This window comes from Oncorhynchus mykiss, chromosome 28 (assembly GCF_013265735.2).
Source record: "Oncorhynchus mykiss isolate Arlee chromosome 28, USDA_OmykA_1.1, whole genome shotgun sequence".
Classification (NCBI taxonomy): Eukaryota; Metazoa; Chordata; class Actinopteri; order Salmoniformes; family Salmonidae; genus Oncorhynchus; species Oncorhynchus mykiss.
This window is the reverse complement of record NC_048592.1, coordinates 17,119,910-17,135,478: the sequence shown is the minus strand read 5'-3', so window position 1 is coordinate 17,135,478 and position 15,569 is coordinate 17,119,910. Positions and strand designations below refer to the sequence as shown.

At 44.6% G+C, this 15,569-nt stretch overlaps 1 protein-coding gene across 5 annotated transcripts in view; it reads right to left on the bottom strand.

Moving 5' to 3' along the window:
- LOC110508645 (zinc finger protein 521) overlaps nt 1-15,569 on the bottom strand; it is a 144,418-nt gene that overhangs the window by 19,464 nt on the left and 109,385 nt on the right. For all 5 annotated transcript variants that reach the window (XM_021589322.2, XM_036967105.1, XM_036967103.1 and 2 more), the window contains 2 exons: nt 12,240-12,371; nt 185-300 (listed from right to left, as the gene is read on the bottom strand). In XM_021589322.2, the coding sequence (XP_021444997.1) occupies nt 185-300; nt 12,240-12,371 (248 nt within the window). The remainder of the gene's footprint in view (nt 1-184; nt 301-12,239; nt 12,372-15,569) is intronic.

The following is a 15,569-nucleotide window of genomic DNA, read 5'->3' as shown; positions in this document are numbered from 1 at the left end:
ATTGGAGTAATTCTGTCTGAGTCTCCCATCCCAACCGGGACAGAGAGGAGGCGAAATGAAATGTGTGTGTGCCTGCGTGGGCGTTTGCGTGCTCATGCGTACACGCACACGAGTGTGTGTGTATAGGTTTATGTGTGCGCTTGATGGTGGTGGTGACCGTTACGTGGCCTGTGTTTGGGCTCACCTGTAGCTCTGTCTGGAAGAAGAACTTCTGTGGGCACTGGGAGCAATCGTATATCTTATCCTCCTGGCCATGGGCTGAGAAGATGTGCTGCTGGAGCTTACTGGCCTGGACAAATACTACAGAGAGAGAGAGAGAGAAGAGAGGAGAGAGAGAGAGAAAGGGGAGAAAGGAAGTGAGTATCTTCTTTGAGTAAAATATCAGACATTTTGCTAATGGAATAAACAGAGCTATCAGAATATAAGGGTGAATGCAAAATAATCCACAATGACAGAGGCTAAATAAGAAACATAGAAACAAAGAGGAGAAAGTCATTGCTATACAGCCGACATATATTGGTTAAGGGCAACGACAACAGATGCTAAATACGGATGAATGTGTTGTACTGACAATAAAAAGACATGATTATGAGGTCAGTAATTAAGACAACTTTGTATTCTGACACATAATTGGGGTTTTAACAGTGGTCATACCCGGCCGTCCTACTATGGTACAGTGAATGAGCGCATAATGTTACGAGAATAATGAGGATCTTTATTTAGAACTACTTGTTGGGACAACAAGCCAGAAAATAAACAACCACAGAAGAAATTGGCATGGCTTCAAGTGCAAAACATGGCCTCCATTACACTACATCGCTAATGATATTGACAATATAAATATTCATGCAGAGGCACTATTTATTTATGCAGACTCAGACTACAGTCGCTATGATATAAACACACACACGCACACTTACAAAATATAAATGTATATTATGCATTTGGGCTTTAATTAAGCCATAGATAGTCCACGTTGGTACAGTATACTAGGGAGACGTGCGTCTGTGTGTATGTCTCTCTCTTGGTGTGCGTGTAATTCTCTCTCTCTCTGTGTTCACCGAAGAGCACTTCAAACATGCCATTTGTTATCCCAGAAGTCTGTGCTATAAGGACGCATGTTACCTCTGTCTACTCTCTGAGGTCTGGACGCTCCCGAAAAGTGACCATGTGGGGCTGGGCTTCATTTGAATTTCTTAAAGGGGCAAAATAACTTTTGTATTAATGCATGCGCCGCCTGGGCTGAGGGCCGCAGGGAGGGGGAGTGAAAAGCAGCCGCTAAAGGGGAGGTGTCTATCTGAGAGCACTTTGGGGTTTCTGCAGCTCTATCGCCTCTGACGGGAGTTCTACTGCAGTGCACGGGGTGCTCGGCAACATCAACATGTCCCAAAATCAGCCGGGAGAGCTGATATTAATTATTGAGCTGTATATGCCCGAGGTTCACTTAGCTACGGCAGACGGCCGCCCAGATGGCCGCCACGTACGCTCCTGACCTGAGAAATAAAAGTTTATATCTGCAGCTAGCGTTTCGCATCCAGAGTGACAGACACTCACAGACTACTAATATCGCAGTGACAGCTGTCCGTGGGAACACGACTAAACTAAACACAGTGTTGAACACAGAAATGAACATACTCACACTAATGAACAAACAACGCCATGGCTGTGATTATGGTTTATAGCCCACTTCTGAAAATAAATTATCAGAGTGTTCGAGCTGGATGTTCTATTCACAACAGCTTTGTTTCATCCCAAGGTTAAGTACAACACAAGGCCATCCAAAGCTGGAAATATATAACCGCTTCGTGCTTAGAGGCTACAATGATTGTGGCTTTGTTTGTGTTTTTCACATATTTTAGGAAAAAGAAAGTAGGCATGCAGACATACACTATGTGGACATCTGCTCGTCGAACATCTCATTCCCAAATCGTGGGCATTCATATGGAGTTGGTCCCCCCCTCTGCTGCTATAACAGCCTCCACTCTTCCTCGAAGGCTTTCCACTAGATGTGGGAACATTGCTGTGGGGAATTGCTTCCGTTCAGCCACAAGAGCATTAGTGAGGTCGGGCACTGATGTCGGGAGATTAGGCCTGGCTCGCAGTTGGCGTTCCAATTCATCCCAAAGGTGTTGGATGGAGTTGAGGTCAGGGCTCTGTGCATGCCAGTCAAGTTCTTCCACACCGATCTCGACAAACAATTTCTGCATGGACCTCACTTTGTGCACCGGGGCATTGTCATGCTGAAACAGGAAAGGGCTTTCCCTAAATTGTTGCCACAAAGTTTGAAGCACAGAATCATCTAGAATGTCATTGTATGCTGTAGCGTTAAGATTTGCCTTCACTGGAACTAAGTGGTATAGCCGGAATAATAAAAATCAGCCCGAGACCATTATTCCTTCTCAACCAAACTTTACAGTTGGCACTATGCATTCGGGCAGGTAGCGTTCTCCTGCCACCCGCCAAACCCAGATTGGTCCATCGGACTGCCAGATGGTAAAGCGTGAGAACGCATTTTCACTACTCCAGAGTCCAATGGCGGTGAGCTTTACACCACTCCAGTTGACGCTTGGCATTGTGCATGGTGATCTTAGGCTTGTGTGTGGCTGCTCGGCCATGGAAACCCATTTTATGACGCACCTGATGAACAGTTTTGTGCTGACGTGCTTCCAGAGGCAGTTTAGAATTCAGTAGTGAGTGTTGCAACCGAGGACAGACATTTTTACATGCTACGCCCTTCAGCACTCGGCGGTCTCATTCTGTGAGTTGTGTGGCCTACCACTTCGCGGCTGAGCCGTTGTTGCTCCTAGACATTTCAACTTCACAATAACGATGTGAATATCGATGTTTTGTTCCCCGAGCCACTTAGTGGCAAAGTGCTCCATCATGCTGGAAAAGGCATTGTTCGTCACCAGGGGATTCATCAGAGAAAATGACTTTACCCCAGTCCTCAGCAGTCCCTGTACATTTAGCAGAATATCAGTCTGTCCCTGATGCTTTTCCTAGAGAGAAGTGGCTTCTTTGCTGCCCTTCTTGACACCAGGCCATCCTCCAAAAGTTTTCGCCTCACTGTGGGTGCAGATGCACTCACACCTGCCTGCTGCCATTCCTGAGCAAGCTCTATACTGGTTGTGCCCCGATCCCGCAGCTGAATTAACTTTAGGAGACGGTCCTGGCGCTTGCTGGACTTTCTTGGGCGCCCTGAAGCCTTCTTCACAACAATTGAACCGCTCTCCTTGAAGTTCTTGATGATCCAATAAATGGTTGATTTAGGTGCAATCTTACTGGCAGCAATATCCTTGCCTGTGAAGCCCTTTTTGTGCAAAGCAATGATGACGGCACATGTTTCCTTGCAGGTAACCATGGTTGACAGAGGATGAACAATGATTCCAAGCACCACCCTCCTATGAAGCTTCCAGTCTGTTATTCAAACTCAATCAGCATGACAGAGTGATCTCCAGCCTTGTCCTCGTCAACACTCACACCTGTGTTAACGAGAGAATCACTGACAAGATGTCAGCTGGTCCTTTTGCGGCAGGGCTAAAATGCAGTGGAAATGTTTTTGGGGGATTCAGTTCATTTGCATGGCAAAGTGGGACTTTGCAATGAGTTGGAATTCCTCTGATCACTCTTCATAACATTCTGGGGTATATGCAAATTGCCATCATACAAACTGAGGCAACATACTTTTTTGAAAATTAATATTTGTGTAATTCTCTAAACTTTTGGCCACGACTGTACAGTGCCTTCAGAAAGTATTTACACCCCTTGACTTTTTCTATATTTTGTTGTGTTACAGCCTGAATTTAAAATGTATTAAATTGCGATTTTTCTGTCACTGGCCTACACACAATAGCCATAATGTCAAAGCGGAATAAAGTATTTTGAAACTTTTACAAATCAATACAAAATGGAAAGTTGAAATGTCTTGAGTCAATAAGTATTCAACCTCTTTGTTATGGCAAATAAGTTCAGGAGTAAAAATGTAACATTATTAATTACACCTTGGATGGTGTATCAATACACCCAGTCACTACAAAGATACAGGCGTACTTCCTAACTCAGTTGCCGGAGAGGAAGGAAAACGCTCAGGGAGTACACTATGAGGCCAATTGTGACTTTAAAACAGTTACAGAGTTTAATGCTGTGATAGGAGAAAACTGAGGATGGATTAACAACATTGTGGTTATGCCACAATAATAACCTAATTGACAGAGTGAAAAGGAAGCCTATACAGAAAATAAATACTCTAAAACATGCATCCTGTCTGCAACAAGGCACTAAAGTAATACTGGGAAAAAAATGAGGTAAACCAGGTAAAACGCCGGACCTCATACGGTATGACATGATTCATTTGTTGTAAAAAGATTGAATATGGGGTATGATGGAACCAGAGTTTTTCTAATCAGGTGACATGGTTTTAAAAAACTCCTGGAAAAACTCCTGGCTTTGGGATGGATGAAAACCCTGTCGAGCTGCAGCAACCATGTACTTGTTAATATGAATGATATTTTTAAAGGAGGCCTAGGGAGGTTTCCTATACACAGACATAGAGAAAGCAACATGATTGGACAATAAAACTCACAGGGCCGAGTTAGCTTTTTGCAGGTTTGCACGGTGTACTCCTCCTGCCCTATGCAACTGTAGGTTTGCACGATGTACTCCTCCTGCCCTATGCAACTGTAGGTTTGCACGATGTACTCCTCCTGCCCTATGCAACTGTAGGTTTGCACGATGTACTCCTCCTGCCCTATGCAACTGTAGGTTTGCACGATGTACTCCTCCTGCCCTATGCAACTGTAGGCTTGATAAAACGGGAACTCACAGTCTGTCAGCTATTGTGTTTATTGATTCATTTCCAGTTGGATAGAAAACGTCTAGGTAATCTAGTCAGCTAAAGTTTGTTCTGAGGTGTTTTTGATTTCATGTCAATGCTAATATGGCAACTGTAATTACGTATTCGAGAGACAACAAGTGCTCATTTTGCAAATGTATTTATGTTATCAATAAACATTGGAGAAAAATATAGTTTACATGTTGCCAATAATCTAAGCCAACCCTTTCTGTTTTGCAGCATAATTACGCACAACCAACACGCCTATGCAGCTGCTGTTGTTAGTAGCCTACAGTTGATTAGACTGAAAAATACTATAGTTTCCATGCAATACAGCGTGCAAGATCGATAATGTTTAAGTGTAATGGCTGCTACACTTACAGTGCCTTGCAAAAGTATTCGGCCCCCTTGAACTTTGCAACCTTTTGCCACATTTCAGGCTTCAAACATAAAGATATAAAACTGTATTTTTTGTGAAGAATCAACAACAAGTGGGACACAATCATGAAGTGGAACGACATTTATTGGATACTTCTAACTTTTTTAACAAATCAAAAACTGAAAAATGATTCAGCCCCCTTAAGTTAATACTTTGTAGCGCCACCTTTTGCTGCGATTACAGCTGTAAGTCGCTTGGGGTATGTCTCTATCAGTTTTGCACATCGAGAGACTGAATTTTTTTTCCATTCCTCCTTGCAAAACAGCTCGAGCTCAGTGAGGTTGGATGGAGAGCATTTGTGAACAGCAGTTTTCAGTTCTTTCCACAGATTCTCGATTGGATTCAGGTCTGGACTTTGACTTGGCCATTCTAACACCTGGATATGTTTATTTTTGAACCATTCCATTGTAGATTTTGCTTTATGTTTTGGATCATTGTCTTGTTGGAAGACAAATCTCCGTCCCAGTCTCAGGTCTTTTGCAGACTCCATCAGGTTTTCTTCCAGAATGGTCCTGTATTTGGCTCCATCCATCTTCCCATCAATTTTAACCATCTTCCCTGTCCCTGCTGAAGAAAAGCAGGCCCAAACCATGATGCTGCCACCACCATGTTTGAGAGTGGGGATGGTGTGTTCAGCTGTGTTGCTTTTACGCCAAACATAACGTTTTGCATTGTTGCCAAAAAGTTCAATTTTGGTTTCATCTGACCAGAGCACCTTCTTCCACATGTTTGGTGTGTCTCCCAGGTGGCTTGTGGCAAACTTTAAACAACACTTTTTATGGATATCTTTAAGAAATGGCTTTCTTCTTGCCACTCTTCCATAAAGGCCAGATTTGTGCAATATACGACTGATTGTTGTCCTATGGACAGAGTCTCCCACCTCAGCTGTAGATCTCTGCAGTTCATCCAGAGTGATCATGGGCCTCTTGGCTGCATCTCTGATCAGTCTTCTCCTTGTATGAGCTGAAAGTTTAGAGGGACGGCCAGGTCTTGGTAGATTTGCAGTGGTCTGATACTCCTTCCATTTCAATATTATCGCTTGCACAGTGCTCCTTGGGATGTTTAAAGCTTGGGAAATCTTTTTGTATCCAAATCCGGCTTTAAACTTCTTCACAACAGTATCTCGGACCTGCCTGGTGTGTTCCTTGTTCTTCATGATGCTCTCTCCGCTTTTAACGGACCTCTGAGACTATCACAGTGCAGGTGCATTTATATGGAGACTTGATTACACACAGGTGGATTGTATTTATCATCATTAGACATTTAGGTCAACATTGGATCATTCAGAGATCCTCACTGAACTTCTGGAGAGAGTTTGCTGCACTGAAAGTAAAGGGGCTGAATAACTTTGCATGCCCAATTTTTCAGTTTTTGATTTGTTAAAAAAGTTTGAAATATCCAATAAATGTCGTTCCACTTCATGATTGTGTCCCACTTGTTGTTGATTCTTCACAAAAAAATACAGTTTTATATCTTTATGTTTGAAGACTGAAATGTGGCAAAAGGTCGCAAAGTTCAAGGGGGCCGAATACTTTCGCAAGGCACTGTACGTGAGAGTTTGTCTGTCGGGAGTGATGTGTTATCATGCTAAATAAATACCGCAGGAAAGTGGAGAGCGTTGTGTGTTGTGCCCCGCCCACGCGACCTGCAATTTCCGTGAATCTGATTGGTCAACACACACAGAAAGCCTGCAGCAACACTTCGATGTGAGTGACATAGAAAATGGGCACAAGTTGACAAATCATGAGGCAAACAGCACTTTTCGCCCTTCTTTTAACACTCAATATATTTGATTAACCAGTTGCATCTCTAGGGGCGCTATTCATTTTTGGATAAAAAACGTTCCCGTTTTAAGCGCGATATTTTGTCACGAAAAGATGCTCGACTATGCATATTCTGCAAAGATTTTGTCTGTAAGTGCCCCAGAACTCATTCTACAGGCGAAACCAAGATGATAAGTCAAACAGGAAATGAGCAGAATTTCTGAAGCTCTGTTTTCTAATGTCTCCTTATATGGCTGTGAATGCGACAGGAATAAGCTTAGACCTTCTGCCGTTTCCCCAAGATGTCGGCAGCATTGTGACGTATTTGTAGGCATATCATTGGAAGATTGGCCATAAGAGACTACATTTTCCAGGGGTCCGCCCGGTGTCCTTTGTCTAAATTTGTGCGTAATCTTCAGGTGCGGGCATTTTCTCCTGGGATTCAGGAGAGAAAGCACACTTCCACGAACGATATATCATCGAAGAGATATGTGAAAAACACCTTGAGGATTGATTCTAAACAACGTTTGCCATGTTTTCAGTCGATATTATGGAGTTAATTTGGAAAAAAGTTCGCGTTTTGAGGACTGAATTTTTGTTTTTTTTGGTAGCCAAATGTGATGTACAAAACGGAGCTGTTTCTAATACACAAAGAATATTTTTGGAAAAACTGAGCATCTGCTATCTAACTGAGAGTCTCCTCATTAAAAACATCTGAAGTTCTTCAAAGGTAAATTATTTTATTTGAAGGCTTTTATGTTTTTGTTGAAATGTTGCGTGCTGGATGCTAACGCTAATGCTAACGCTAAATGCTAATGCTAAATGCTACGCTAGCTAGCTACTTTTACACAAATGATTGTTTTCCTATGGTTGAGAAGCATATTTTGAAAATCTGAGATGACAGTGTTGTTTACAAAAGGCTAAGCTTGAGAGATGGCATATTTATTTCATTTCATTTGCGATTTTCATGAATAGTTAACGTTGTGTTATGCTAATGAGCTTGCTGATAGATTTACACAATCCTGGATACAGGGGTTTTTTCATAGCTAAACGTGATGCAGAAAACGGAGCGATTTGTCCTAAACAAATAATCTTTCAGGAAAAACTGAACATTTGCTATCTGAGAGTCTCCTCATTGAAAACATCTGAAGTTCTTCAAAGGTAAATTATTTTATTTGAATGCTTTTCTGTTTTTTTGTGTAAATGTTGCCAGCTGAATGCTAATGCTAAATGCTACGCTAAATGCTACGTTAGCCATCAATACTGTTACACAAATGCTTGTTTTGCAATGGTTGAGAAGCATATTTTGAAAATCTGAGATGACAGTGTTGTTAACAAAAGGCTAAGCTTGAGAGCTAGCATATTTATTTCATTTCATTTGCGATTTTCATGAATAGTTAACGTTGCGTTATGGTAATGAGCTTGAGTCTGTATTCACGATCCCGGATCCGGGATGGGGAGATCAGAAAGGTTAAACTAAATCAAAAGTGGTATGGCGCTGCCACACCTGATTGAAAAGTGATGTGGCAAATGCCGCCTTGCCACACGTTTTCCGGCGGCCCTGAACGAGACACAAGTTGCATCTGCATGGCACAGCTAGGGCATCAATGCATAACTCAGCATTCATTCACCGGCATCATGCATAAGTATACAATGAAAGCTGAAAGCATTGCAGGCAGAGTGTCTGTCGAGAGAAAGAGAGAGCGAGAGAGTGAGAGAGACCGAGACGGAGAGAGCAAGAAAGAGAGAGTGAATGATAGAGACAGTGAAAAACAGAGAGACCGAGTGAAAAAACAAGTGTGTGCGCGAGAAAGAGAGAGAGAGAGTGCGCGAATACGAGGAATCCAACTTTGTGGTCTTTTCTGGCTGTGTGAGTGGAGGCCGACTGAGTGAATGAGGCTGAGCAGGGCTGGGGCCAGTCTGGGCTGGGCGGCGGGGCGGAGGGGCCAAGGTCTCCTGGCTGTGGGGGATATTAAGCACTCTGATTAGATCTCAAGGGCCTCCGCCATGGCAGACGTCTCCTTTACTACAGGCCCCGGCACAGGCCCCAGCTCATCTTTATTTTGGCAGGGTGGATGATGCTCTCTGCAGGCTATCTCTCTCTCCCTCTCTACACATACAACACCAATGCTAAGCTCTTTGTATAGGGGAAAAGCTGATCCTGCTTTTTTCTTAAAAAATAAAATGTATTTATCGGTTCTATTTACTTCTCTTTTAATTTCACATCCAGGAGTTCATGATAATATAGATTTAAATTTGCCGCAACAAGAGTGAGTGCTCTGTGACTGATGTTATTTTATTGTTGGTAATTAACTTCATTTTGTGATGCTTTTTAATATGTATTTTATTTGGAAAAACCTAATTCTAAAATCGTTACGGAAGAGACTGGAAAGTTCATGGAGGACCAGCTAATTAATATACCTATTTGTCATAAACTTGCTATTGTCAGAAAAAGACAAAGAACATCCTGGAGTTTTGTGACTTTCAGTTTCCTGCTGTGACATAAGGGGGGGAAACACATTCATCCTGAACACTTTCTTCTGTTTTCTTTGTCTTAACCCTCATAATATTCCCAATCACATTTTCCCTGGCAGCCCCTCGCAGCCACTCCTAAGGGTGCAGGCAGAGCAGACACTTCTAGCTGCAGGCTCCCCCACTTCTGAAACCTGTCAAAGCTTTCCTGGGAGAGTCAGCCTCACTCTCTCTCGCTGTCTCTCATCATCCAGGGGCTTATGGACCCCTCTCCTCTCCTCCCGTTCCCCAGCTCTCTTCTCCTTCTCTTCTCTCCCTTCATCCTTTCATCTTACATTCACAACTTGCAATTTGCAGAGCTGCACTGTAGCTTTCCCCAAAGTTTTCTTCTCCTTCCTTTCTATCTATATTTTTCTTCCAGCTCCTGTATGGCCTGTCCGTTCTGTCCGTTCTCTACCGCCACCAGACTACAGTGTAATTAACTCAGAGGAACAACTGACAGTCACTTGGACCCTCCCACATAGACATGGCTCACCGGGTAGACTGGAAATAGATCATTTAGATAGAGACTTTTAAGTGGGATAAATGTTTTCAAGGACAGACTGGATCTCACCGACAAACTGCCTCCAACCCATTTCTCCTTATCCAGAGAATGCCTGAGAAACCCAGTGTGCTCCCTCCCTCCCTCCCTCGACAGAAGCAGGTCTTTCAGTCTCTCCCTCTATACTCCCCATGGTCCACTACTTCCATCCTCCATCTATCCCCGTTCTCCACCTCTGTGTGTCTGCTCTACCACCACTGTCCTGAGGGTGCTCTCACTCTCTCTCTCTCTCTCTGCTTTCCTTCCTCTCCTGCACCCGCCATCGGGATCGATATGGACGCAGAGGGAGACGGGGCGACCTGTCTGTCAAAGCTACAGGTGAAGAAAGGCTCATATGAAGAAAGCATGCTCTGTATATTAAACGGAACGACCCTGGTGGGGGGAGGAAGGAGGAGGGGGAGAGGGAAATATCAATAAGCTCCTGCTAAAAGAGAGATAAGGCCAACCAGCAATGAGAGAAGAGGGGGATGAGAGGAGGGGTGGAGAAGACTGAGGAAAAGAGAGAGAAAGAACCCAGAGTGAGGATCTGCTGGACGATAGGAAAAGAGAAGAGCTGGAGACCGAACGAAGAAGAGAGGAGGAGGGAAAAGAGGAAACCAGTAATACAATGAGACTTCCAAAACATTACATGATGGAACAAGTCATGAAACAATTATGATAACACAAAGCTAAAAATGAGTAAAGTGAGTAAAAAGCTGAGGAATGGAAAATAGTGAAAAGAAAGAGTACAGCTAAAGAGCTGATAGAGGGGGAGAAAGAGTACAGCTAAAGAGCTGATAGAGGGGGAGAAAGAGTACAACTATAGAGCTGATAGAGGGGGGAGAAATAGTACAGCTAAAGAGCTGATAGAGGGGGGAGAAAGAGTACAACTATAGAGCTGATAGAGGGGGAGAAAGAGTACAGCTATAGAGCTGATAGAGGGGGAGAAAGAGTACAGCTAAAGAGCTGATAGAGGGGGAGAAAGAGTACAGCTAAAGAGCTGATAGAGGGGGAGAAAGAGTACAACTATAGAGCTGATAGAGGGGGGAGAAAGAGTACAGCTAAAGAGCTGATAGAGGGGGAGAAAGAGTACAACTATAGAGCTGATAGAGGGGGAGAAAGAGTACAGCTAAAGAGCTGATAGAGGGGGAGAAAGAGTACAGCTAAAGAGCTGATAGAGGGGGAGAAAGAGTACAACTATAGAGCTGATAGAGGGGGGAGAAAGAGTACAGCTAAAGAGCTGATAGAGGGGGGAGAAAGAGTACAACTATAGAGCTGATAGAGGGGGAGAAAGAGTACAACTATAGAGCTGATAGAGGGGGAGAAAGAGTACAGCTATAGAGCTGATAGAGGGGGAGAAAGAGTACAGCTATAGAGCTGATAGAGGGGGAGAAAGAGTACAACTATAGAGCTGATAGAGGGGGAGAAAGAGTACAGCTATAGAGCTGAGAGAGGGGGAGAAAGAGTGGTGAGGAGCTGGAAGACAAGTTAACGACTTTGCAGATTTCATTATAGAGATAGTTAACCCTGTTGATACTAAAGGAGGGCGTTATCCTCTCCGGGGGAGTCCTGCATGGTCCTTCCACCTCCTCGCACACAGACAGATGAGATCATTACAGCTATCAGCACCACCGACATCCACAATTAGCACTTCATTCTCCCTCCTTCACTTCACACACTCTCTCTCTCTCTCTCTCTCTCTCTCTCTCTGTTTCTGCTCATGACAGTCTGTAGGTGTCAGTCTGGAGGCAATTTGAGTAAATAAAAAGGGGCCTGCAGTAAACTGCTTTCAGCTTTGGCTGACATGCCTCTCTGACCTTTCCCCACTCCTTTAGAAAACCATTTGCCATTTCAGACAAATAATGAGCTTTATGGAAACATGGCTTTGCATACATGCACATGTGCACGTACACACACACACACACACACACACACACACACACACACACACACACACACACACACACACACACACACACACACAGCCACGTTGAATGGGGATCAAAGTGGATCCAACTCGCTATCTTAAACAGGTGCACAAATGATTCACACACACACACACACACACACACACATACACACACACACACACACACACACACACACACACACACACACACACACACACACACACACACACACACACACACTCACCTGTGAAGCAGACTGGACACTTGAAGGTGCCGCCCATGCCCTCGAAGCTGTGCTCGATCAGGTGGCATTGGAGTTTGGCTGGCGAGTCGAATGACTGACTGCAGAGCTTACACTCATGGTTCAGACCCTCTTCTATGGAGAAAGAAACAATAAAACACCCCAAATAAGACAGTCAGAAGTGAATAATCAGAGCACCAACAGCAGAGAGGGATCCAGTCTCTTCCTTTTCTTTTCTCCTCCTTCCCCATTTCATTTAGCTCCAACACATTTGTGTCAAAGGCTCCTGCCTGTGACTTTCACGGCTCGTACGAGAAGCAATATAATGTGTGATCTAGACCCATCAGGCATAAATTGGACGGCCAGTGGGGGGCCTAATTGCACAGGCGAGGTCTTGCACTTTGAACATGGCAAGCTTGGCTCTTTTTGATTGGCTTAGACACAAATTAATTTCTGGGCGACTTGGTGTGGGCAAATGAATGTGTAGTGCAGTGCTAGGTTGATAAGGGAAAGTGCAATACACCAAGAAGCATATAGGCTAATGTACAGATTAAGTGACAAATGTAAGAATAGCCAAGCGTGGAAACAGACTTATTTCCTAATCAAAATATAAAAATAAACAATACGAGTAGCATTCAATTGGATTCGATAAGTGGTCATTATAGAGATGTCACCATATCAACCTTTACATCCCTTCATTATCACCATGGCAACCCACTACATAACCACCAACGACGTTATTCTGATTATAGTGGATGAGTAAAATTTAAATCTGTTAAAATCCGTTTTTGTCCACTTCAATTTGACTCCATCTCTCCTCGAATAAAAATCTCCTATATTTGTCATAACTAATACATAAAGTTAGATATTGCCCATGACAATGGCGTGTGTCTCCATTCCCCCATCACATTAGAATGTGTGGCACGTCTTCCTACAGACGTTAGATTACCTTGGACCGACAAGGCAGTTGATAGCTGAAATAACTGCCGTTGGTTCAGACGCTGAACCTGCCCTACCGCTCATTTGCTGCACAACGATCCGCTGACTCAGACTTCGACAGAGCCAATTGGAGCAGAGCTGCCCATCTCCTGAACTGCACGTCAATAAAAACCTTGTGCACTCTCCATGGGGTTGGGCCTGTGCTCTGTCAAAGTTCCCCTGTCCTGTGAAGTATGGGTCCAGGCATGGGGCCAACTAGAGGGGGGTGGGGGATATGGGGAGGAGGGTCTCTGGGGGCCCAACCAGGGCTGGGGCTCATCCTTCAGTCTCTACAGCCCAATGCACACAACATGGGCCCAGGGTGCCAGACGTGCAAACACACAATCCACCAGCTGTGGCTATACCAGGCCCTGGAGGATCAGAGCGGAGTGTTACCGGATGGGCCTTGGGCAAATCTGGCAACCTGACTCACAGATCTGGCAACGCCGCTCAGCTAAACAACAATGGCCTGCGATGAACAGGAACAGATTGAACCCAGATCTACCTAGATGCCCGTGTTTTAAAACCCCAGCCCACACACTGCCAGTGACTTTCCCATTTGTACTTTTATGGTCAATTGTTGTTTCGCTGCTCAAAGCACACATTAAACAACATGGGCTGGTTCACTCCACTAACAACATTTGGCAAAATTATAACAATCTACTAATTTCTGAAACCTGCAGTCGATTACAACAAGCTTTACCACATAACATAAATAAACAAATTACAATATCAGGTTCAATTAAATTGGTTTCCACCTTTACAAGTGGGGTGGAGTCACTTCATAAGGGTGTTACAGTAGCAAAGAAATAAAGTTGTTCATCTGTTTTGGTGACTAGCCTATTCTATACCTCAAGATTGAACTAGAGTATAGAGTGAAAAATACAACCCAATGACCTGGGCTGTTCTAGAAAAAAGGGCAACATGGTGAGTCTACTCATGTATTACATACAGAGTCTGTTTGTGCAGTATGTCACCACAGGCTTCTTTAGGCCTGCCGTCTTCTCCTTACAACCCAACCATCTGGCCCTGTAAAGCAGATGAGGAAATTCTACCAAGGCCTCAAAACAAACATTTAAAGCTGGCATAGTCTGGAAGAGCTATTGTCTTACAGTGTGTGTCTGGCTCAGTGGCTTACAGTATGGAAGGATAGGTACAAATAACAATCAGAGGAGATGATCATGTCGCTTGTGATCTTGCCCTCCCTTTTGAAAGACACGCTGTGTGTGTGTATGTGTGTGTGTGTGTGTGTGTATGTGTGTGTGTGTGTGTGTGTGTGTGTGTGTGTATGTGTGTGTGTATGTGTGTGTGAATCATTTGTGCACCTGTTTAAGATAGCGAGTTGGATCCACTTTGATCCCCATTCAACGTGGCTGTGTGTGTGTGTGTGTGTGTGTGTGTGTGTGTGTGTGTGTGTGTGTGTGTGTGTGTGTGTGTGTGTGTGTGTGCGTGTGTGTATTCAGAGTGCTCCATGCCTGTGCCCATAGGTGCAGCCATGGTTTAACCCTGGAGCACATTCCTGTCCCTTCAGAGACCTGGCCTGCCTCATTATGCAGATAACTCTGCACCTGCCCAACTGTCTGACCTTGGGTGCATGCGTGTTTGTGTGGGTGAGTGTGAGTGGGTGTGTATGTGTGAATCTAAGACATGTGTTTGCTTGTTAGTATGAGAAGTATTCACTACTGTGTGTATGTGTGCATGTGTGTATGTGTATTTTCATGTAAGAGTGTAAGTGCGCATGTGTGTATTTGTGTGTGTGTATGTGAAGAGTGAGTGTGTGTGTAAAAGAACACAGGACAAGTGTGGAGTGTACACGTCTGTTCCGCACTGACAGTCCCTGTAATGTTGCTGTGTATGGGGGGACGGGTCTGTATGCAGCAGTGGAGCAGGGGTTGGATCACACTGGCAGTCTGTTCCTTCGTGAGAGTCAGGGGAGGAAGTCAGCCAGCGCTCCCCTATAGCTCCCTCGTTGGTGTGAGGTCACTTCCTGTCGCTCCCCTGGCCTCCCCCAGGGCTGTCAAATCAGCACAGAGCATTCAAGAGCCCCCATCCCGGCCCACTCTGCACCGACAGGAGCAGACTCTGGATATAGTCACAGAGCCACTGGGGACTGGCAGTTCCCTCCTTCCCTCCCTCCCTCCCTCCCTCCCTCCCTCCCTCCCTCCCTCCCTCCCTCCCTCCCTCCCTCCCTCCATTCTCCTGAGTGTCCCTCCCTCCACTGCCACCACCCTGTCCCCCTGCACTCATAAGAGAAATCCTTTAGATGAGAGCTGCTCTGTTCCTGCTCCTCTAAGCGTCCCTGACACGAGCAAAGCAAGCCTATCTGCATATCCACAGGGCCTGGTGGCACTCCTA